The sequence below is a fragment of the Oryzias latipes genome, chromosome 9, assembly GCF_002234675.1.
Source record: "Oryzias latipes chromosome 9, ASM223467v1".
NCBI classification, from domain to species: Eukaryota; Metazoa; Chordata; class Actinopteri; order Beloniformes; family Adrianichthyidae; genus Oryzias; species Oryzias latipes.
The window spans coordinates 8,684,095-8,709,541 of NC_019867.2; the positions used below are offsets into that span (position 1 = coordinate 8,684,095).

A 25,447-nucleotide genomic window follows, 5' to 3' on the forward strand; every position below is an offset into this window, starting at 1 on the left:
GAAAGCATTTTTAGTGCTATCCTGAACGCGTGTGTACAAAGCCTAAAAAGTGTTGTTCATCAGCACAAGGCTGCTTTTTTCTACTTAAGATTACACAGGAATTACCTTGATTGTGTACACACTTAAAGAGTAGCGGTAGTGGAAAGGAAGCAAACACTGGAGCTAAAGCTCTTGTTTTTTTGTTTTACCAATGTTATTTAAATATTTATACTTCTACTTTTTTCCTGCATCATTTTCGGTGTTTAGAAAAAAAGTTACTTTTCTTCTTTACCCCACTTTGGATATCAGGAAAGAAAAGTAATCAAACCAAAAAAGAATCCAGGTAAACGTCATGAGTGTAGAATCAACATTCCTGAAACCTTAAGTGCATGTCTGATGTATAAAACTAAGAGTTTTATCAGAATAATGCTTTGGATTTTTTTAATGTTGTTGCAATTGAGAAACTATTAATATACTTATTTTTAACAATAAAATGTTACAGAATCTGTCTTGGAGCACATCATCACGGCAGTCTCAATAGTGGTTAAAAAGATAACTTCTTTGTTTCTTAATTATTTCAGTTCATCAAAAGTGTGTTGGTTATTATCTTCAAGATGAGCTGTTTATATCCAATGGATGAAGCACAGATCGTGAAGATTTTTAAAAATAAAAGTTCAGGTTTTGATTACTTAAAAAAAATAATTCTCATTGTATTTTAAGGAACATATTCATGAAAATAAACTTGCAACATTGTAGTCAATTTCATCTGTTTATTTGGTTCATTGTGGTGGTTTGGTTGCGCTGTTTGAAAGATTTTGAGAAAAAAGCAGCAAATGAACTTGTTTTGTTGGTGAAAATGTTTGATTATCTAGAAAGCACATTGCTATAGAGCGTAGATATCAGACTTTAGGTCTTGTAAGGCCGGCACCTTGCTGGTTTTTGAGAAATCCTGCCTTTTCTGCTGCAGAATCTCAGGATCACTGTGTTTAGCACAGAGGTTGGCAACCTTTACCACTCAGAGACATTTGGAAAATTTTCCCACAGAAATTAAAACACAAGGAGCCGCAGAACAGTTTGGAAAACCCAGTGTTTCCAGTGAACGGCATCATTTCACTCGCCTTTAACCCTTGTGCTATCTTAGGCATTTTAACGTTGGGAGTTGGATCATCTAGACCCACTAGACAGTGCGCTGAACCTTTTTTCTTCAATGATTTGTGATCTTCACTGGTGTCCATGGATTACATGAAATCTTTCCACCTTTATCCACCTTTGCCATGGTAGGGAGAACACGTCAATGTAAGGGTGGGGTCATCTAAGATAGCACAAGGGTTAAAGTTGGTGAAGAGATGTTGATTTTTTTTGGTATCCTCTATCATATCATGGGTTCTGATGAGAACTATTTCGCGAGGGGCCACAAAACTAGCAAATATGTCGTAATTAACTAGAAATTATTCCGCTAATACAATGGATTTTTGTCAACAAACAACTTTTTTTCTCATCTGGATCAGGGTGTTTTGGGGCAAAAGCTGCGTGTTTATTCAGGAATATCTCGCCACATTTGAGGTTTTGTTGTTTGTTAATTCCTTATTACATATTAGTCATACTGGTAAAGTCATTAAAAAGCCAACAAATCTGCCCAGGTGCCATTAAACTTACCGTTTTCTTCAGGAACTTCAATTTTCCCTAACTTCTCCATCGTTGACCTACCTTAGTCGGAACATTGTTGGGATCACACGCCGGCCGGAGTCGTGGCGGCGACGCAGGTCGATTGTCACATAGAACTTTACTTAGAAAATATCTACATTTAGATATTTTTTAAACCGAATACTTGGCCTGTTAGTTTTTTATTTTGTTTTTTCAAATTATTTTTATGAACTATTCCTGTTTACTGCTTGCCAACAGTAGTCATCAGCACAGGTTAGCCGCTCCAGGGACGAGCAGCTCACCCGGTTCCGACATGCTCCAGGTTTAGACCTGCTTACAAAAATACAACAGCTGGTCGACAGACGACCCCGAGAGGTTCTGCATGACGAGACTTTTCTCCACTTCTCATTCAGGTTGTTTCAACATGTGCTGTCTTTTTAAAAGAACTTTCCATCCTATAACAGACTCTGGTCCGCGTTCACGCCCCCTCCGCTCGTTCACACTGCTTTCCTCCTTCCGCCCGCTCGCACGTCCAAACGGTGTTAAAGGAACCACAATAATATTAGAACATTATAGTTATTGTACAAAACCATAGAGAGCCGCAGCACAGAGATGAAAGAGCCGCAGGTTGACCCCTGGTTTAGCCAATAAGGAGCTTCAATGGCAGGTCTGTTAGAAAACATATAGGACACTGGGCCTTAAGAATTGGGGTTTGAAACCTGTGCTATTGAGCCTTACCTGGTTTGGCATTGTTGACTTCAACTTTGATCAACTTTGACCCCACCCATTTACCTCTTGCACTATTTATTTATTTTTTGGTTAGTATTTGTCTCTCCATTTCCAATTTGACTGAGTTCCATAACAATGAAAAATACAATGAACTCACAAAATTATCACAGTAAAAGTTTCAATTTTCATGGTCATGAGACAAAACCTGTTTAGTTCAACATGGTCTGATGTCTGTCTTTTAGATCAGAACATGTTTTGTTATGAGTGTAGAGTGTCTGATGATAATGGCGATGCAATTTGTAGACTCCAACGGGGTTGGAGTGGTCATAGAACAGACACAACAGTTCATAAAAAATGGCCACGCTTCCCTCCAATCTTAAAGACAAAGCATTTTGTAAGTAATCCTATGAGAAATGATGCCGCTCTTTAAACTCCACAGGAGATTTGACTTAGCCTGGAGCGACTGAGAGGCATGATCTGAAGATCAAATGAACCACGGTTGTGTCCGGTCAAAAAGGAATACAGTCGCACAAAAACAAGTGGAGCTGAAAACAAATTATTGTTACTTATTTCCTTTCTTACAAATTTTTCATTGTGTTGAAAAAGGAGCATGTGTTTTTTTTTTTTTCATTAGAAGACCTGAATTGCTATACATTTGTTTATATTTAGCCTCTTTTATATTGCGCCATATTCTGTTACTCTACTGTGCTTTTATAATCACAACTTGTGTCAAAAAAGAAAGAGCTTATCATTACTTTTTTAGTAACACAAAGATCTGGATGTCTAACTGTAGAACGTTAAACAGATTTCAAACATTTTAAAAGCATAACTAGACTCTTTAGGTTGTCTTTTAAGGCACTTCTTAGTATTGAGTGGTTAAATCAGGATTATCTGGTAAATCATATATGAATTTTGATTAATTTAGACCTTTGAATGTTTGAATAAAAAATCCAAATGAACATTTATCTTACAGACTTACTGGTTTAGATTCATTCATTTCTTATCAACTGACTGTAAATAAGCCTAAAATGAAAAAGGGATTTTGCTATTTGCTCCTTCACAAGGAAGCTGGGCTCCTACTTGAGCAGCATTGTTTTAATTTGAAACCAAAAGGTTGTCAAATTCAAGAAACTTGTTAAAAAATCAGTTTTGAATGGTGCATTCAGGATCCCTAAAGCTCATATATGGTAAGGTCAGCACTTGCCAGTCACTTTTGTCGCAAACAACTCAAGTAGCATGTCAACAGTACATGTATGTCAACAGTATTACAACTCTATCTACAGCCTTTACGCAAATATGATCATTTGGATTTTATTTTGAAAAACTGTTTAAAATGATCCTCTGCAGCTATTTCAGAGGTTCTGAGGTTTGGGAGAATTCCTTCATGAAGGTATCTGACATGGAAACACGCAAGCAGGACGCCTCACTGATCAGTCAGAAACAACATCTTACAACGGAGCTGGAAAAGCAAAAATGATCTGAGAGAGACTGTAACTGGACTTCTGAAAATGAGGAAATCTCTTACTAAATTCTCCAAGGAGATGGAGAAAGACTACAAAAGAACAAGTAGAAGTGTGATCCCTTCTACATTTTTACCAGAGAAAAACATCTATTTCCATCTGAAAGACCTTCAAAGACAACATGGAGGCAGAATGAGGCATTGTTGGAGACATAAGGATTTTGGAAGAACGGCGGAACATGGGAATTCAGATCCACCAGCTCAACAACGAATCCAGAAAATGAGCAGCAATCGTCGTACTGACACAGGAACGTTGGACTCCAGGAAAAATACGTCACATCGGACATCATCTCCGATTAAAAACCAAAAATCTCAAAACAAAAAAAATGCTCTCCCTTTGGAACAGAAAAAAAATAGGAATCATTAAATGGATTACATCTCTTCAGGACAAAATCCCAATCTAAATTTAGAAAAAAGAACAATTTAACCAATTGATGGATTTTCCTATTAAGCTGCTTTTCTTTTATTGTGGCAAAAATTTCCTTTCAATTACTTGTTAACGAATGAATTCCATTTTTTCAGTTTATAACAAGTTCTAGAGTCTTATATAACCAAATAAAGTCAGCAAATTTGATTTTAAATTGAATCTTAACTGAAATAAAATGAATCCGAAATGAATCGCTTCAGTATTTTCGTGCCGATTCTCAGACCCCTAAAACAGGAAACGTTTCATCTCTGAGCACAAACATGTTGCTGAATGCTTAGTGCTGACAGCCACCGCAGCAAAAATACCAGCAACACGTCTTTCCGACCATCAGAAGTTTCTGGTAGTCTCTGTTTAACAAAATACCTGAGTTTCTCTCGAGTCAATGACCGCTTTGGATCACGAGCTAGTGAGGTACAAACTCCCCTACAGTCAGATTTACAATTTGGTAACACTTTATAATAACTATCCGTTATAGCTGGTTAACAAATCATTAATAAAATCTTAACAAATCATTAATAAACTCTTAGTTATTGAGCAATAGATGACTTGCTAAATAACTGTTAACAGTTAGTTAAGGATTTATAAATGTATCTTATAGATAGACAGCAGATAACTAACAAGCTTTTAGTTAGTGAGCTATAAATGACTTGTTACCCGTATATTCATGAGTTCTAACTGTACCTTATTAATTAGCCAGATGATGAAGAAACTGTTAATAAATTACTTACTAATGACTTATTAAGAATCAGTTAATACTTTAAACATGTTACTAGGACGTTATTATAAAGTTGCAGCTATTCCTCGTTTCTTCACTATTTGTAAATAAGGATCAATTCCAACTTTATAATAACGTCCAAATAACATTTACAAGCTAATAACTAACGCTTAACTGGTATATTAACTCACACTTTACAGGTCAGTTGTTAATAGTTTAACCATCTGCTAGTGAAGCTTTGTTGAAAAGCAAATGGGTGGGACAATTTCAAGGTACAAAAATATGTAATATTCAAAATATCAGATGCTTTATCTCATCCTTCTTTCACTAATAGCTTTTTCTGTTTACCGTACTTGACCAAAGAAACACCACAAGTTAAGTGTTGAACACTGTTTATTCCTTTTCCACACATACTGAGTCGTCACATGGCAGATCAGCAGAATAAAACGGAATTTTAGAACTTTTTGAGCAGAACGCTGGTCAAACAGATCTTTTAATGTCCATACATCACAGAAATGTCATGGATTACCCGTCCTAGCGGCCCTTTGCGATGTTGACGGCCAAGCCACTCATGCCATTCAATAACTCTGAGATGGTCTAACAGTAACTCTTCTGTACGGTTTCCCCTGAGTCTCCACACATTTTCCTTAACTGTTCTCCAGGCCCTCTCTATGTGTTGAGTATGTGCACCTGTTTGGGCATCGACATATGACACACTGTGATTGACAGTGAAATGAGTGTAACCTAGCTCAGGTAAAGCATTGTGATAAGCCCGCCATTCGTCACTTATTATTGTAGAGCCTACTTTAACATGGTGAGCTATAAGCGGCACCAGATCTCTCCTTCTTCTTCTCTCGACCAAGCGAAGAATAGGTTTAGCATGTCTTCTCCCCCTCCGGTCAACACCTAGCATCCCAAACACCCACTTCTTCCTCTTCCACCCACCAGCCATTCGTCCCCGTCCATACTGTTGAAAACATGAAATATTAGGAATTATTCTTCATCAAACCAAAAAAATATCTGTCATTCAATAATTTGTATATTTGCATTATTACATAATAGTGATTGCTGCTTGCCTTTCTTTTATGTCTAAAGTGGCTCTCATCAACTGTGACAAACTGCTCCTGCCCCCCGATGTACTGGCCTCTTGCTTGCTGATATCTGTCCATTGCAGTGGTGCAAACATCTCGCAGCTTTCGAGCCATCTTGGACAGTGTTGCTGAGCTCCCAGAAATGTCGTCACTTATCATGTCCACTTGACGTAGGCGCAGGCCTTGTGCAAATCTAATGAAAGAGCAAATTATTATTACACCACAGTTCTTGTCTCCTTTTTGGTTTGATAGACAAAAAAATCCAAAAATTTAAGGTGTAAATTACAACTTTTAGCAAAATAAATCACAGAAGTGAAATAACTCCAATCACTTATCTTCATGACTAGAGATGCTACATAAGATGAAAAGCAACATTTTAGTAAGTACAGTCTCCAAGTATTGTTTATGGCAACATAGTTATATTGTATTTCTATAGAAATAAACACTTTATGTCAAAGACAGACATTCTAAAATAATATACCAATGCAATAGTGTACCTGTAGAGAAACCGCATCCAGTTGAAGAGGGAGACCTTTGATTTGCTGAATATAGATTTGTGTCTAACAGACCTCTTCAGTTTCCTTCCTTTGTGGCTGTGGTGTTTGCAAATCCTGAAAATATACAAATAAAAATACTTATGACATAGGCCAAGGTAGTGGCCAAAGCAGTGATTCTAAATCTGTGTTCAAGTCAAGGACCCCCCAAAGTAATGTGTATTTGGCCATAAAGCCCAACTAGAAATATTTAGTGCAAGGAACCCCAATAACATATACATTAATATATTTCAATGGTGTTGTTATTTTTTATAGCAGATATGCACAGCCTTTTAGCGTATTGTAATCATGTACATTGTGTAGTTTATAGTAGTGTGTATCTAGAAATTAAAGGGTAACCCAACAGGGCAGTTGGATGCTGACTCCACTCTCAGCCCATGATTTGAAAAATGCAAAACAAACAAAAAAAAGGAGTGGGGCTGGTGAAGGTAGGCTGAGCTGGGGAGATATGGTTTGGATCTGTGATTGACACTAACGTTAACTCATAAACTGTAAAAACAATGGACGAAACGAGGTGCACCACTGTTCCTGAGACAAGCGCCGCCATGTTGAAATCAGTAAACTGTTATTGGTCTAAGTCGCTCTGAGTCATCGGGACAGTAGCTGCCCAACTGATGACTCAGCTGATGAATCCCGAAATTCAACTTTACTACCTCAGGGGCAGAAGGCAGATGGTTATAAATTGAGGAGTTAAAAAAATGTATTATGATTTTCAAAAATTTGGCAAGAAGGACAATAGTCAGCATGTTTACCCTTAATCTTAACATGAGTTAAGATGCCCTTTTATTAGCACAATAAATAGATTTAATTTTCACAAGAAATTCTTTAACAAATTATCAATGTGTGTTGTCATTTTATTCAATAAAAAGAAACTTACCATGCATAGTTATCCACACAGACTGATTCCCCGAATTTCATCTTGTGTTTGCATTCTTTGCATCTCATCCGTCTTCTTAGAAGTCTTTTCTTCTGCAGCCATTTGATTAAGACTTTGTGTCTCCTTGTAGATTTAGTTTCTCCTTCGATAAGCTGTCTTAGCTCAGTGGCTAAACCAGGCATGATTTTAGTTTTCTTATCCTCCGTTTTTCCGCGCACTCACCACACTATTCCTTGAGCTTCAGTGACTAACTCCCGCCAGATTACGTTTGAATTGCAAACTATAATAAATCGGTGTGATGAGGATAAACCAAGCCAATCATATTCGTATTCATGGGCTGAGGGCGGTGCCATGCGGCCTCCCCCATCATATCGGCTGGTTATCAACTTGTCAATCACCGTTGTAGGCCCATTTTGATTAGTTGCAGCCGGCGACAACCTAGACAGATGCACCCATCCTTCACTCACGAGTCACGTAGCAAGTTCTTTAAATTGATTTCAAGGCATAGAGATGAACACACGGTCTGGTAAAATGTCCAACCCCAGCGGGAATGCGCAAACTACCGCGATAAATCCAGGTACTGTCGGAAAAAAGAGGAAAAAGTCAACAGCGGGAATTTCGAAGGAGAGGGAAACTTCAACTGTGGACCAGCCGGATGTGCACATGGACGATGACGGTGTCGGTAAGCAAACGTGTTATCTTTTCTTTCAATGAAAAGAAGCTTGATTGAGATTGATTAAACATCGGAGTCATTGATTTGTTTTACACAATTCAACCATATTAGTGAAGCCACTGGCTAGGGCACAATCTTCCTGCACGACTCGTGCCACGAGCACCCCAAAAATGTACCCCCCCCCCCCCCCCGCAGTTTTTCTAGACTAAAACCGCTCATTTCCACGTCCAAGTTAATGAAATGTGCGCAAGGGCACCCTTACTGTCGTGTGTACTTGTTGTAATTACAGTATTTGCACTCTGTGAAGAATACACTGGAGCAGCCCGTACGCATGTGCGCGGCGCGCGCGTATGTGTGTGTGTGTGTGTGGGGGGGGGGGGGGGGGGGGTTAACGCGCGGGGCAAAACAACTTGGCTGCAGAGGACGTGAACATCTGAACAGGTACAGAGGCGGGGAGGAGCTCAGACACCGCTTATGACTCCAGATCCCGCAACAAACCAGCAGCTGCTTTCTAAATAAAAAAATAGTTTTTATCCATAAATTAATGTAATTTATTGGGTTTACTGGATTTTATGAAAAGTGGAAGCAGAGAAAAAGACGAGTCTGCATCAAAGTGGATTTGTTTCCATCATCTCACTCATCATGACTCTGGGTATTTGACAGACAGAAAAGTCTATACCAGGTTGTGAAAAATGGACAAAGGATCTAAAGAAACATCAGCGTCCAGTTTAGAAACAAGAAAAACACTCCAAGGATAAAAGTATGCAGGCGGGGTCCAAAATTTAAAACTCACTAGGTGCCAAATATGACCAAATTTGACGATGGAGGAGTAAAATTAAGAGCAACATTTGGCTAATGAAGGTTTGCTCTTCATTAGCCATTTCTTGTTAATTCGCTTATTGGTGGATTTTATCTAAGCTCTTCTGCCGTTCTTGTATGATATTTGTATAATATTGACCCTTCAGAACATCAAAACATTATTTTTAAAGGTCATATTTTATACATTTACCCTAACCTGGCTTTTCTAATTAGAATTTGTTCTTTATGGTATCATTTCAGATACTGAGGAAACTGTAGCTCCAACAGCATTTCTGCATTTTAAGAAGAAAGAGCTTAAACAACGTGAGGCCAAGAAGAAGAAGCAGCACACAGTCACCAAAAAAATCAGTGACCTGACTAAGGAGAGAGACTCCCTCTGCCAACAAGTTGGTCAAAGTAAGTGGGCCCACAGTTTTGTTTGTTGTTTGAAACAGGACTGCACACCTGGCAATAATACTTTGGTGCTTTGTAAAATATATATATTAAGGGAAAGAAAGGCCAATATTTAACAGTGAGAAGGCCCTCATCAAAACATGGAGCTCGGCGCTATGGCCAAAAAAAAAAAAACTTTGTCTAGGTTGTCCTCATACTCCCTCTTCTGCTAACGACCATCAAACGGATTTTGCTGCGTGTGATTTGATGCTCCAAGTTTAAAGTCACCACCACAGTGACCAAATTTTATTTTTTGACTCACCAGCCACCATCAATAATGTGTTTCATTTCCTATCACAAATAAGTTGTCTTTGTTTCCTTTAGCACAGCAGCAAAACATGTCACTTAAAAAGACCCCCATGCATCGCCCACAAGATCAACTGTAGTCTGGACCAGCTGACGAGAATGACAACTTTAAGAAAATGAAATGATCTAAAAGTAATTTGTAAATGGCATGAAGACATTTTTAATGTCATGCAACTGGAAACTCTAACTAAAACATGCAGAGAAAACAAGGACAGATTTACTCCAAGAAAGCAGAGTAAATAGAGGCCAGATTCTCCCAAAAAAATGGGAAAATCTTGAACTACAAATTTGAATTAATTGATCAAATTAATTTATTGGCCAGGTCTATTGGAACACAAGTGTGTTATTGCACAGTTAGTTCCTAAAAGATAATAGCCTATTTGTAGCATCGATTAACAGCAAACACATCTGTTCAACTGATGACCCACAGTGATGCTGATTAATTAAATAGTAAGTCTTGGGAAATGCAAATGTTAAAAGAATGTATGCGAGTGGACTTGTATTATCATAGGTAATAATTTCAAATTAACAATTGAATTGTGTTTTCTATCATGTTGTTCACACAGATAACAGTGGGACAACTGACTCATCCTCCTCGGCCAACACATCTCCTGGTGCATCTTCTTTTTCTTCGTCCTTCAGTTCATCCAGCTCCAGTTCATTCAGCTCCAGTTCATCCAGCTCCACTTCATTCAGCTCCTCTTCATCCAGCACCTCATCAACTGCTTTTTCAGATCAGAAATTGAAGAAAAAACGCAAGAACAAAAAGATGCACCGCCACCGGAGTCAAAAAAAAAAAGGACAAAAGAAAGAAAAAGAAGACAAAAAGGGAACACAGCAGGCGAAGAGGTTAGCGTAAAGACAGGACAGCAAAAAGGCCACTCCCCTCATGTGTGTCAGGGTGTCGAGCATGGAGACATCACATCTGTCTCTCTGTGTCTCTGTTTGTCTGTATCTATCTTTTTCTATGTCTGTCTAGCTTTCTTTCTGTTTTTGTGTGAAAAAAATGTTTTAAATGTATGTCCTGGTGGGTATAGTATTATGAACTCTCCAATTGCCTTGTTTGTGTAGTCTTCATCCCTTTTTGCAACCACATAGTATCTGTGTTTGTGTCCCTGTGTTTATTCACTTATTGTATGTTTGTTGTACTTAAATTTCTATCTGTTTCAGCACGTCATCCTCAAGAGGTCATCAAGAGATACAAGAAAGTCTTAAAGGCTTACAAGAAAGGGAGAAAGCTGAGTTTGGCATATCAGAAGGTCGGTGTTGACCGAAACACCATTGTCAGCAATGCTCCGATCTGTGAATTGGCTGTGGTGGCCCCAAAGACATATAAGGAGTTACTGGGTGCCCACACGCCACAGCAACGACTTCAGGACTTTTCAAAAAAATGTCTGGAAGTGATAAATAGTGATCCAAACCTTTTGAGGGATGTTGAACATCAAAAGAAGAAGGGAAAACTGATTCCTCTGTCCAGGAAAGCTTAGGTATTGAAACACTGCGGGATGGTGTCACAGAGTAGTTCAGTGTTGCTCAGGTCCGGTTGACCAAATATATTGAGTTCTAATTGTTCTACAGCAAAAGTGCCAATGGCTTGTTATAGATTCATTTGTTTTTTTCTGTTCTGCTCAAAAAGTTCTAAAATTCCGTTTTATTCTGCTGATCTGCCATGTGACGACTCAGTATGTGTGGAAAAGGAATAAACAGTGTTCAACACTTAACTTGTGGTGTTTCTTTGGTCAAGTACGGTAAACAGAAAAAGCTATTAGTGAAAGAAGGATGAGATAAAGCATCTGATATTTTGAATATTACATATTTTTGTACCTTGAAATTGTCCCACCCATTTGCTTTTCAACAAAGCTTCACTAGCAGATGGTTAAACTATTAACAACTGACCTGTAAAGTGTGAGTTAATATACCAGTTAAGCGTTAGTTATTAGCTTGTAAATGTTATTTGGACGTTATTATAAAGTTGGAATTGATCCTCATTTACAAATAGTGAAGAAACGAGGAATAGCTGCAACTTTATAATAACGTCCTAGTAACATGTTTAAAGTATTAACTGATTCTTAATAAGTCATTAGTAAGTAATTTATTAACAGTTTCTTCATCATCTGGCTAATTAATAAGGTACAGTTAGAACTCATGAATATACGGGTAACAAGTCATTTATAGCTCACTAACTAAAAGCTTGTTAGTTATCTGCTGTCTATCTATAAGATACATTTATAAATCCTTAACTAACTGTTAACAGTTATTTAGCAAGTCATCTATTGCTCAATAACTAAGAGTTTATTAATGATTTGTTAACTAGCTATTGCTCAATAACTAAGAGTTTATTAATGATTTGTTAACTAGCTATAACAGATAGTTATTATAAAGTGTTACCTACAATTTTAGGAACTAAATTTACCATACATATATTTTTAAAATGTAAAATATTGCTGTTAAACATGTTAGTTTACTCCTACATAAAACACTAACATGACTTACCGTAAGTCATTTTTTTCTCGTCTGTCCAATGTCATTTTTGTCTTTTTACATTTTTGTCTTTTTGGGGCGGCCGTGGTGCAGCGGTAAGGCGGTCGACCCATGATCATAAGATTGCAGGTTCAATTCCCGCCTTGCACGCCCATGTATCGAAGGGTCCTTGGTCAAGACACTGAACCCCACCTTGCCTCTGCTGGGAGGTTGGCGCCAGTGTTCGGCAGCGGAGCCGCCGCCAGTGTGGGAATGTGTGTGTGCATGGGTGAATGGGACTGTGACTTTAAAGCGCTTTGGGCCTTCGTAAGAAGGTAGAAAGCGCTATATAAGTATACGCCATTTACCATTTTTACCTCATTTCTTTGCATGAGAGTTGCTGTTACCTACATTTCCTTCCTTTAGAAAAGTCTGTGAAGTCTCAGTTCTTTATGATGGAAGCTTGTTAATCATCTCTGCTGAACTCCCAAAGGTGCATGTTTGTGATGCACATCACTTCCCTTTCAGCGTGATGCGAAGCTCCTCCTCAGCTCCTCCTCTTCCTCAGCACTCAGGGTAATTTAACGTCCATCACGTCTCCTGCGCCATGAGTTATTAAGCTCGACAGCTGCGATAGGGCCACGGTGTCTGCTTTCTTTGAAATAAAAACCTTCAACAGAACCAGACAGCAGAAAATGCTCTGCCTGAAATGATGTCAAAGTCAACGGTGAATGAGCTTTAAGGTGAACCATTCAATCAGAAGTAAAGGTACAGGTTTATTCTGGCTGACTACTGCATCTTTATTGAAGGCCTTAAAAGGAAAAAGTAACAGTTTTTTTCTTTTTTTCATTTTCATCAAAACAAAAATCCAGAAACATCCCACCACTGTGTGGCGTTCAAATCCTCAAAAATGAAATCATTATCAGAATCCAAGAAAAGAAGTAAACTGCTAAACTTGCTAAGACGTGTCAGTAAAAAGGTCTTGCATTTCAAAAGTAAGGCTGAATTTATAAGGCTCCGATTCTGACTGTCAACTTCTTCACAGTGTCAAAAACAGCTCTTCTACCCGGGGAGGCTCATCAGTCCACTAGATGGAAAGCAAAACTACCTTTTTTTTCCCCCCAAACCACAAAAAACTCCAATCAAAACACTCACCTTCCATATTTGGCATGATAAATATTCACATGCCATTTTTTTTATAGGACCAAAAGAAGCGAGCTAAAAGGAAGAAATAGGTGACATTTGGTCACATCAAGTTTGATCAACTTAATTAATCCAATATTCTGAGAAAAAAAAAGGTTTATCTCTTGAAAGGCTAAACATTTGTAGATCAAATCCCCATTTGCATAAATGCTGTGTTTTGTTTAGAGATTCTGTTTCTTTAAGCCTTCTGCCTTCATACTAAAGTATTTGAAAGTGAGAAGATGACAAAGAAATGTGAAGCGGTTGTTTTGGTTATTAAAGTGCTCTCACACACCATCAGTTAGCAGCAGTTTGTATATACATAGAAGTGTGGTTCAGCACTCGCACAACTCCGTCCATCTAAAACCTTTGCACCTACAGACCAAAAACAAAAACCTCCCTCTTAAAAAGAAAACTCTTTTCTCAGTAGTTCCTTCAACAGTTAGGACAAAAATCATTGGAAAGGAAAACTTTAAAAAAAACAAACTTGTCATGCAGATCATCATCCGTCATTTACATACATACAAAATTACATTTCTTGTATTTTTTTTTTAAGAATAGATTCTGTAAACACTGTTTAGGTCCTTCTTGTTTGGTTTGTTTATGTCTCTGCTACAATCTGAATGTTTTCCTATTCTGGTAGAAAATTGTCCCAACAGTCCTTTCCCCTTCTACCCATTTTATAGCAAAACCATAAAAGTCTAGAAACTAGGAGAATTAGGTGGAAGCTCTAGCATGGTTATCGTTTCATACAAGTGCCATGAACATTTTTATGCAACTTCAAGACTTAAAGGATTATAAGAAAAGGATCAATAGCTAAGGACAAGGCTAAGTGTGATATAAGTAATGGGTAGGACTTGGGAACTTTGAACCAATCTTAGCACAGTAACAATGGCGGTAAAGTGTAACACAACGCTGTTGTTAGGTTAACACCAGACTGTAGCTCAGAGGTTTTGGAGGAACTCCTGGAGCTGCCTGACCAGCACGGTGTCCACAGTCTCCATCAGGACCCCGAAGCCCTGATCCCCCATCAGGCCTTGCTGCGCCTTCAGTTTTTCATAGACAAAGTGCTGAAGAGAAACGCTGTGCACCGGGTCCTCCAGAGCCAACTGCAGCAGGACAGAGGAAACACGAGAAACAGAAGTCAAGTTAGGAGGAAATGTTTTCAAAGTCTGGAAAACACGCTGAAAAATGCATTGTTTTGCTTATTTTGTTGGAAATTGTGCTCATTAGTTTTTTTTTAATAAACTCAGCTATGGACAAATGTCAAGATTTTAAATGCAAAACAGAGCTTTACTTATAGGCTTTCAGTCTACTAACATTTTTACTGTTCCATTCAGAAGGTTTTAAATCCAAAAGTATTTTAAAGAAGCTTAAAGACCCATTCTGATGAAAATTGTGTTTTTGGTGTTTCTAGCATGTTCTTGTGGCATTTATCTAACGATGGATGACATGTATAAAGAAAATTAGGCTTAAAATGGCCTGAGAATTTCTTTATTTAAATCATTGTGAATCAGGAGCAGATGAAAAAAAGCTGTTTAAATAAAGAGTGGGTTTGTAATATAGAAAATACACTGGGTGGGCCACATGCTTCCTGCCCTGCCCCAGTCTGATGAATCCACTTGTAGACCAAAAGATCCATGTACGTCTTTGTTTTCCCCGTCTGCATAGCTCCAATATTGCTCGCCATTTTTGTTGCACTGGTAATCTTACGCTGGTGGGTTTGAGGGGCTATAAGCTAGTGGGCAAGCGTGTAAACGGAGAGCTCTCACATATGGGTGACAGCACCAATGGTCCTGTCCACAGCTCAGAGGTGAATTTCTTATAAACTCCTGCTGCGCTGCAGAAACTATGCCCTAGAAAACCACAGGTTTTGGCTAAAAAAGGCATAATCATAATAAGACCACTGGGAACATTTTTACAATAGATCACAAGATCATTGGAAGGAATTTTTAATTTCAATCTACAAGATAAAATTTGAGCCCAAAAATTTACAAAAGCTTCAGAATAGCACGACAAAAATCTAAAATGGTCTCTTAGCCAGTTTTGAAACGAAATAAGAGAAACTCCTCTAAAGTTTGACATGCACATAAGAAAAATGTGTGAAAGGTTCAGGCCGTCATTCATTCATCTTAGGCAGAGGGAAGTGCTGTAAAACAAATCCTTGATAATAGGGAGGGAAAGAACAAAAAATTGGATAGCTGACTAAATCCAATACATTTCTGTGAGTAAGTACACAACCATTTATTTTCTGTGACGTAAAGCAAAAACAGAAGCCAACAGGACTCGGGTTCAGTCTCCACTCTGCATGTACACACAAACACAAGGTCTGGGAATCGCTCCTTTAATCAATCGCTCCTGTCTGCACTTTTCTGGTGGAGCGTGGAAAGGCCAGAGAAAATGTTTGTTTAAAAGTTTTTATGATCTTCAAAGTTTCGCAAAGAAAATGTGTCAATTTGTTAAATGTGTATTGCTGTGGTTATTGTTGCACAATTCCAAATAATCTTATTTTTCCAAATTTAGATGAAATCTATGATTAAAAAAAAAAACATAAAACAATCTGCTCTCATTCAAATTTAATAATTCTGACAAATAAGCACTCAAAAAACAGCAGAAGAGTTCCACTGTGGCCAACTTCTCTGGAAAGGAAGTCACTACACATTTTTCAAAAAATTGATACAGCGGGGCAAGAAAGTATTTCAGCGACAATTGTGAAGTTCTACTACTTAAAAAGATGAAAGGCCTGTAAGTTTCCTCAAAGGTATACCTCAAATAAAAACGGTTAATCTGTGTAAAGGAAAGAATGGATGGGGCGATGTATCGTCAGATTTTGAGTGAAAACCTCCTTCCATCAGCAGGGGCATTGAAAAACAACAGTTGGTCTTTCAGCATCCCGAAAAAACTGCCCGGGTAACGAAGAAGCGGCTACGTAAAAAGCATTTTAAGGTCCTGGAGTCAAAGTGCTGGATTCTCCAGATCTCAACCCCATTGTAAATTTTTGGAAGGAGTTCAAAGTTTGTGTTGTCCAGCGACAGCCAAAAAACATCACTGCTCTAGAGGAGAGCTGTATGGAGGAATGGCCCAAAATCCCAGCAACAGATGGTAAAAACCTTGTGACGACTTACAGAAATATGTTTGACTGCTGTCATTGCCAAGAGTATATAACAAAGTTTTGAGTTGAACTTTTGTTATTGACCAATTACTTATTTTTACCATAATTTAGGGGAAAAAAATTAATTAAATAAATACATTTTATGGATTTTTTTCTCATCTCCTCTCATAGTTGAGGTATAATAACTATGATGAAAATTACAGGCCTATTATCTTTTTCAGTGGGCAAACTTAAACAATCAGTGACCTTTTTGCCCCACTGTAGTTGGCATAATAATCCGCATTGCTTGAGTGTTTAAAGGTGGTTTTAATAATTTCCTTATAAATTAATGACTTTTACACATTGCACAAATTAAATTATATATAAAATGTTAATATTTAAAATAAATTCAAGCGATATATTTAAGTATTTTCTGTAGATTTTCATTGAAATAGTCCTTTCAAGAATTTGTGTATCTTAACATTACGGTTTTTTATCTCCATCTATCCGTTCATCTCTTCGTCAAATTGCAACTTTTAATGAACACATTGAGGGGAAAAAAGCAAAGGCTGACAAAATCTAAAAAGTAATTTATTTTTCTAAAAAGACAGTTAGAACATACTGTTCCGAGTCTGCACCTATAACTGCACTGATAGAAAAATCATCTGTAGTCTTAGCTTTCACTAAAGACAATAATTCATCATCATCTCAGGGGAAAATCTGCTGCAGGGATGAAAAGACGAGAGATAAAGTTCAAAGGAGGCAAAAAGCAGGAAGAGGAGGTGTGACTGCTTAGCACATGATGCTTAAACGATAAAGAAAAGAAGCCAATTAGGAGACAAACTTGAAAATAGTGGGAATATTTTAATACAAGAAACCGAGACAGGCGTCAGTGGAGAACAAATTTCCGTCATTGATGAAAGAAAGCAAATTTAAACCAAAAAAAAAAGACAAGGGGCACAGGAGGAACTCCCACCGCTGCTTGTTCAAGACACGAAAGGATGGAGATGAGCGTCAGCAAAATCATCCTTTAAAGACTCCACCGAATAACAGCGGCAATTTCCAGCCTAAGAGCATAATGAGCATGTTGTGGTGAGAAAGGAACCTCAGAAACACAGTTCCCGACGGGGAAAACATATTTAAAGCTGCTAGAATCACCTGTCAGCGGTGTGGTGACAGAAAGAACCCCCCCATGAACTCCAGGAAGGGTTTCCACTAATGCTTTGAAGTCCTGGATTAAAAGTAGCTACAAACCTGACAACAAATACAATTAAAAATGTATCATGCCACTTATCACCTATCCTCTTAGGGCGACTAAACACATTGTAGTGGGTCGCCCTTCAGTAGAAACACACTTAAACTGGCAGAGAAGACAAAGTCTAAATTAATGAGGCGGCTGTTAAATGCAGCCCCTGAATAAAAGAAACCCCCCCCCAGCACCATACACACATGCGAACACAAACACACACACTCTATCAGCATCTCCTAAAGCCTGCAGTGCCTCATAACACCAGTGTGATGCAATGAAATGTGGAGCCGTATGATGTATTCAAGTGTAAACTATAAACTGTGTTATGTAAATCAATAGTCTGAATGCAGCCCGGTGGACAAAGTTGGTTTCATCATCCTGAGCAGACAGACACCATCAGCCTCCGAACGCGGCGAAGGAGCCACTCTGATCTGCTCTGACTGACGTCACGCCATTGCGGGACAAAACTGCACATTTCCATCAAGCAAAAAAATGCAGTCTTTTGATTTCTTTTAGCACAAAAAGTAACAACTTATCTTTAATTGTATAAATGTTGATGACTAAAATAATGTATCCATTAAAAAGACGTTCCGATCACATAGCCTAAATATTCTATATTACTGCAGTGGCCTGGTGTTAGTTGGTAACTGGAAAAACAGAAACTTGAAACATAAGTAGGACATGATGGACACTCTGGACAGGCTGCATCTCTATCAAATGTTATGATCCGCGCCAATGTTGCCTTTGATTTGAAATTGTTCATTGTCTGTCTTTTTGCCTTGCTTATCTTTTTCCTTGATGCAGAGTAAAACAGTGTTAAGAAATAATTTTATTATTAATTAATGAAAATAATGTGTCTTTGAAACAAACTTTTGCTTCCTCCTCTGGACAAAGACAAGGGTTAGGAGGTGAACCTTCCATCTGAAATGATGCTTTGTATCACTTATCATGAGGTATAGCATATATACCCCCTTTTATCCGCTGCAGCAAAGCGAGGTCGGTGCAGGCTCGGTAGCCATCACCATGACAACCTAGTACTAATATTTGATTTCATATTTATTTCTTCCATAAGTGACGATGGTACATGCAGGGTAAATGCCCTTTGAGGTGTCCATTATCAGAAATGAATGGACTTCGCAGAAACAACTGTCCTGTGCTTCGGGTCGGGCATTATCCCTTATTTGTTGTGAATTGTGCAGTTAAAGAGAGATGACAACGTTTGAGGAAAAGTAAAACAACAACGTTGGTTTTTTTTACACGGTCAGGTTCTTCATTTTAACTGTTATTATGTAATAACAGTGTTGAGTTGTGCATAAAATGAATAAGCATTGTCAGCAGTACAACAGATGCTGTGCCTCTCATGATAATTTACTATAAGAGCACATAAACTGCTTTTCCCACACCATTACACTACAAGCAGCAGCTTGGATGCTTCACATGAGATGGGATTGTTAGATCCATCCACGGCCCTGAAGCCGAGGTATTAGTGCAGTATTTCACTGACAGACTGTAAACAGGATTGAAGAAAAAGCCCTAAAAACGTCCGCAAATACTTACAACTTTGGCTGTTCATTCAAAATGTACATTCAGGTCTGAAAACTCAGAAAGTTTTGATAAAGACAGGAAGGCTGTAATGACAAAGTCTGGATGGAGTTGCAACCAGGACCCTCAGGAAGCCGCATAGAAGTAACATCTTGTGCTGAAGGCACGTTTCCTTTTGTGCCACTTTTCTGGGCAGTACAATGCACAATTCACAATTATACTTTATGAAGGGGATTCTGCAAAAGAATGATAATGTTGAATATTTCAAAAGAACTGCAATGAAAGAAATATTTACAGTTTGTTTCCATGAATAAGATTTATGGTAAATAACCTGAAGATCAGATGTAAGAATAAAAAAATCAAGCAAAAGAATCATCTTTATTGAACATAAACCCATCAATCAAGATAAAAGGAGAACATTTCAATCAGATGTATGGGAAGAAAACGCTGTGGGTCTGTGAAAAAGGCAATGAATTGAGTGATGATTTGGGCAAAGAAAAGACCATGGGAGTTCAGAGTGATGGAAGAATGTCAGGCCTCATCTGCTCCCTGATAAACCTCAGTAAGATAGGAAGATAAATGAGGAAAGTTCAAAATAAAAAGTAGATGTGAAAAATATAGGAAGCTTTTTAAGATGACATATTGGTGATAAATAACATACAAAAAATAAACAACACAGAAGTAGGTAGGATTTCTTCAAAAAAGCTTAATTGCAATAATGGTAATGATGCTGAACTCCCAAAGTAATAAAAAAAATCTTTGTCTGCCTGATTTTAAGTGGAATTAATAAGATGTTTCCAAAAGACTTTTAATGTTTGCTGTGGGACTCCAGTGTTGTCATGCCAGAGGGTGATATTTAGCAGCAGTTAAACATTCTTTTAGGAGGGTAATTAAAAGTTTTAAAAAGTTTCTTTTAGCATTAAACGTATCCAGTTTTTTAGATGATGCGATGCAACTAAATGGGAGAGTATTAATGTCCTGATTGAGCAGCACATGGAGGACCTCTAACGGCTGTCTTCACTTATTCAGCATGAGTCAGGCTGGAAGCTGCAGCCCTGCAGGACACAAGCTGGCTCAAATAACAGATGAAACAATGAGACGACTACCGATGATTATGTGTATTTGACAGCAATCACTAAGGAGTAAACTCCTAAGTTTTTTTTTTTTTAAGTTGGACACATTAAGCTTTTTCATTTGATTAGATTAGTACGGTGTTTTTTGAGCCAAGGCTCACTTTATCCTTGACAAAACTCCCGCAGCACACCATCATCCAAATAATTAAAAAAGGAGAAACTCTATAGTCTGTATTGATGTACAGTCCCTCCACAATCTCACATGCATTTTTGTGATAGCTGTGGCAGAAAAAGCTGGAAGTTGCAGCTGTTTTTTCAAAAAGTTGTAATAAAAGTTGAGTTAGTTTTCAGTAATAATTTTCGACTAAATTATTTGAAATTTTACCCTGATAGTCGTTTTTCCTTTCAGTTTATTAACATGCAATTTTAGGTAAACTCTGAAAAACCACAAAAATCTTTCTAAATAGTGATTTATTTATTTTTTGAATATTTTTTATCTTGTTGCAAAGGCAACTGTAATTTTTGAACAATATGAAACAATATGTTTGATACATTTGACACAAAAAACTAACACTATTTTTATGTTTTCTGTAGCAACACAAAAAGTGAACATGTTGAGGTTCTATTAGTTTTTCTCTTGTCTTAATCAAAGATAAAGTCCTTGAAAACTTCAACAAAAATGTTTTATTTCTTTTTAGATAATTACATTGTTTCAATTTAGCTTAAATGTGTCTTCTTCGTTCACTTTCAGCTTCTCACATCATGGGTCGCCACAGCGAAACAACCCTCCCTTGAGGATAAATCGCATGGTTAACTTGGCAATGTTTTTACGCCGGATGCCCTTCCTGACGCAACCCTCTCAATCCAACCGGGCATTGGACCGGCAAAGCAGCAGAGAAGGGAATAGGGAGCATCCCGGATTCGAACCCTGGTTTCACGGACGGAAGGTGCTACAAACCAGCACGAGCTAAACCGGCCCTCACAATTTAGCTGAAATGTGTCTAAAATGTGCTTAAAAGTTTAATTGTGTCTGGGGCCACTTCACCTAAATCCTGTTTCTTAAATGTTGTTATTACTTCTACTTTTGCTTCAACTATTACTTCTGCTTAAGAAGTCTGAAAGCAAATTTTTCCTTCAATCTAGACATTTTTAGAAAAGTGTTTCAGTTAGAAAGATGACTTGGACCAAACTCTGGGATGTTTGGCTGTTAATAAACACAAACTTTAAACTGCTGACCTCTGATTTCATCAAGAAGATTTAAAAACTGCTTAAATGTGTGTGTTCGCAGTTGTTTCAAGACGTTTAACAGGTCAGAGTCATTGTAGTGCAGAGATGCTGTCACTTTAACACAATGCATCATGGGAGATGTAGTGATGAAAGAAAGACGTGTGTCTCTGAGCTTTATTACTTTGATCACTTTTTCCACGGTCTGATACCGAATCCTGCAGAAAGCTGCACCGCTAAAGACGAGCTTTAGCTGGTATTTTAGTTAGAACTGAGAGACTTTATGAGCAGAATCAGAACAAGGAAGTAAAGACTTTAACCACTTCTGATTGGTCAGACTGATGACGTATGATTAAGCCTCTAAGAATGATTGGTGGAGACAGTTGAAGGAGCGGGACTTTTCCGAAAACAGAGCTGAAGCTGTGACTAAATCATGTTACCGTCATTCTTATCAAAGTGTCTTTAATAGAATCAAATAAACACAAAGAAAAAAGTCTTTGATGACCTTTCATATTCCTAACTACTCAGTGTTTTATCAGGGCCTGTTTGGATGAACACAGAGCTGAAATCCTGGAGATTTTTTTACATCAGTGAAAATGGGTAATTTCCCCATGGCACACCTGACCATATTTCACGGCACACCGGTTGAAAAACACTGGTTTAGTAAGTGTAGAAACAACAAAAACAAACATTTTCTTGTCTGATGAAACCGTTTGGCTCTTTTCTAGAATCAGGAAAAATACATATACATAAGGAAATGGCTGCACATGGTGGAAGGAATTTTTTTTTTTTTACACATATCTCAGCATCTTAATTTCAGCTTAAGTTCTTCATGAAGTGCTTCAGTTGCACACACCAGACTCCCCTCAGCTCTAGCTGGAGCTAAGGGTCTCGCTTTTCAGCCAATTTCCGTGCATTAAAAACTGCGGCAAGCTTTCTGCTACTACACATCAGGAGTGGACAGCTCCAGGGTCAAGGACACTTTTCCTAAATGTTTTCTAGACACATTTTCCCTGCCCACTATACAATACTTGAGTGAAGTTTGTCCAGCTAATCAAAAGTTGTCTGCACTAGGGCGGTCAAAGATGGATAAAAATACTTTCCCTTAAGCACATGGTATCATTTATTGTAACTGTGACATAGGTGCTGCCATCAGCAGGCCACAAGCTCCCTGCTCCGCTCGATTCTGATGCATCCATTTTTAGAAAAATAGATCCATGTACGTCTTGGTTTTCTTCGTCTGAGCTGGCATATGGCATCAAACTGTACGGCTGGATAGCTCTGATATTGCTCGCCATCTTTGTTGCACCGCTAATGTTACCTTGGGGTTGTGAGGTGCTGTAAGCTAGCGGGAGAGAGAGTAAACAGAAGGATGTCGTGAAGCGGAGGCAGGCTTACTTTTCGCCAACGGTCCCACCCACAACTCAGAGGCAGATTTCTAATGAACTACTGCTCCTCTGCAGAAACTATGTTACAAAAAACGATATTTTTTTTTATATTAGCTAAAAACTGCATATTTTTATCTAAAAGACTTTGAAAATAGATTTAAAAATGATCTGAATGGGACTTTAAAGGGAATTATCATTCAAATTAAATCAAACTTTATAAAAAAGTACTTCTTGCCTTAAGCAACTCGAAGTGCTTTAACATTTAAAACAAAAAACATACACGATATTAAAATAAAAACCCATCCCACCCTTCATACTCCCCTCTGTTAACACATATGACCCCTGACCCCACATACAATGAATACTTATAAAAGTAACTTCTAAAGGAAATTTATGGCTTGGCTGTTAGGAAAGAGTATTTGAAAATTTCTTCATACCAGTAGAAAGAGGTTTCTACTGACTGTAATGACTAAGTCCAACTTTTTTTATTTATTATACTTTTCTGTTTAAAGCAAATTTCTCTTTAGTTTTTTTAAGCAAAGATGCAAAAAACATCAAATTTGAGTATAAGCTATTCCTAAAGGTGGATTGTGTCTAACCCATGATCTATTTGTGAAATATTAATTCACATTTTACATATCCCAAAACTACTTCAAAAAGTAAAGATTTTTTTTCATTTTATTTAGTTTTTCTTGAAGAATCAGCCAGTGTTGTCTCTGAAGCAAAATATCAGTTTAGTTTGTATTTTCTTCCTTATTTTTCTGTTGTAAACCATTAAAAAGAACATAAAGATGCTACCCAACACACTGACTGAACCTAAAATCAAGCAGAAAGTAGTCCTAGACCACTGCATCTAGAGCTGTGACAGTGTCGGATTTTTGATCACCGCGGTGATGAACCACCAGGGGGCGTGGTGTCGGGGTTAAAAAAACACACAAAATCCCCCGGCGTCTGCATCGGAAATAAATACAATTACAACATACTATTCTTTATTAACAAATAACAGTAACAACTAACTACTACCTATCCAACTAATGAACTAACTATGTAGGTGTTGTAGATTGACTGTGACTTTGTGAGCGCGGTGCGTCTTGTGTCATGCGTCTAGGAGAAAGCAGCACACACACGTGTTGGGGGTGCGTGTTGATTCTTCTGCTCTCTAGCTGCACGTGAGTTTCACCTGTGCTCTCTGGTACAAACATCTTCTCAGAATATTATCTATTGCCCAGTAATAAACGAGACTACACTGTCACCTTTCTGGTAGACATGAAGCCTGACACCCATGAAGAACGCGGGGCAAGAGGCTCCGCCTTTGTTTATACAGACACGTAACTTTGCGCTGCACAAAATAGTTCCCAAACAAAAAAATGTAGTGATATTCATGGAAATCTAACAACGCGCGTTCATTTTTGGTGTTACAAAGTGACTGAGAACAATAATCCCCCCCCCACACACACACACAAGATCCTCCGGTGGGCAGCTGTGTTGCGCATTCAAGAACGCACGCAGCTTGTAATGGAAATTAATAATTAGAACGCTGTAAATTTGTCGTATTTCCTCGCAAGACAGAAACTTCTTTTGTAGGAAGACGATGTGTGTGTGTTTCCGAAACAACGCACGTGTGTGTGTGTAAGTAGAGTGCGCACGTGCCGCATGCTTCTCTAAGAGACAGTGACAGCCGCGCACGCGCGCAGGCGGGTGCGAGGAGGAGAGAAGGAGAAGAGTGATAAAAGGTTTCCTATAGAAACCCTTGAAGTCTGAACACAGGCGAACGCAGAGAAAGTAAATTATCAGCAAAGATGAATGTGTTTAATGTGTTTATTATAGTTCCAATCACGCACCATATGCAGAACTTTAAAAAAAAAACTTTCAAAAAAAAAGTGAGGTGATGTATCACCGCGGTGATGCGGTTATCGTCACAGCCCTAACTGCATCATACGCTTTAAAAACAAATCTAGCTCCACAGCTAGTTCAACTCAACTAACTCACAATGCCTTCAGGCCATTTTTCATTTCACTTTCACTTCAGAGCCTTTTAACTCTTTTGACCATGACAAAGGGAGCTGGTGGCATATGATAGGGAGTGAATGATGCTTTATTCTTGAGTCAATGACTAAGCAAGCACACCCGCCCATCCGCCATGGCCCCTGTGTGAAGAATCCAAAGATTCACTGCAGCTGACAGATCCGACATCCTCACAGCTCAGCGGTTTCACCTCTGCCCCGCCGTGATCCTCCCTCAGCACGTCTCCACTTCCAAATGAATACACAAGTGCACTACAGTACAAATAAGGGTGCCAACATAGAGAAAATGGATAAGCGTGGCACATGGGTGTGTGCCAATAAAGGCACATCAGGATGCACCACCACTCTGCTTCAAATTTTTAAAACTACTCTAAAACTACTTTTTTTTTTTTTTACGTCAAATTAAACTAATATGTGATGTATAATAAAAGCACACAATGTTTTATGTCT

The 25,447-nt window shown here is 38.2% G+C and overlaps 3 protein-coding genes across 4 annotated transcripts in view; 1 reads left to right on the top strand and 2 right to left on the bottom strand.

The window, feature by feature from the left end:
• Window positions 1-5,682: 5,682 nt before the first annotated feature.
• Window positions 5,683-7,750, bottom strand: LOC111947891. The gene is made up of 5 exons (XM_023958377.1): window positions 7,536-7,750; window positions 6,602-6,715; window positions 6,090-6,297; window positions 5,819-5,980; window positions 5,683-5,703 (listed from the first exon to the last, which is right to left on the bottom strand). Exons 1-5 carry the CDS (start codon window positions 7,715-7,717, stop codon window positions 5,683-5,685), a joined length of 687 nt encoding a protein of 228 aa, XP_023814145.1. The 5' UTR covers window positions 7,718-7,750.
• A 268-nt stretch (window positions 7,751-8,018) lies between these two features.
• On the top strand, window positions 8,019-11,486 carry LOC111947887 (zinc finger CCHC domain-containing protein 10-like). 2 transcript variants are annotated; one of them, XM_023958340.1, is made up of 5 exons: window positions 8,019-8,217; window positions 9,268-9,423; window positions 10,332-10,407; window positions 10,438-10,614; window positions 10,936-11,486. In XM_023958340.1, the coding sequence occupies exons 1-5, from the start codon at window positions 8,046-8,048 to the stop codon at window positions 11,033-11,035; spliced, it is 681 nt and encodes a 226-aa protein (XP_023814108.1). In that variant the 5' UTR covers window positions 8,019-8,045; the 3' UTR covers window positions 11,036-11,486. The 2 variants fall into 2 exon arrangements, with proteins under 2 accessions (XP_023814108.1, XP_023814107.1); XM_023958339.1 differs by having other exon boundaries at window positions 10,332-10,614.
• A 1,514-nt stretch (window positions 11,487-13,000) lies between these two features.
• The window catches only part of ipo11 (importin 11), a 136,005-nt gene continuing 123,558 nt past the window's right edge, over window positions 13,001-25,447 (bottom strand). The window contains exon 30 of the mRNA XM_023958341.1: window positions 13,001-14,516. Within this exon, the coding sequence (XP_023814109.1) occupies window positions 14,352-14,516 (165 nt within the window). The 3' untranslated portion in view covers window positions 13,001-14,351. The remainder of the gene's footprint in view (window positions 14,517-25,447) is intronic.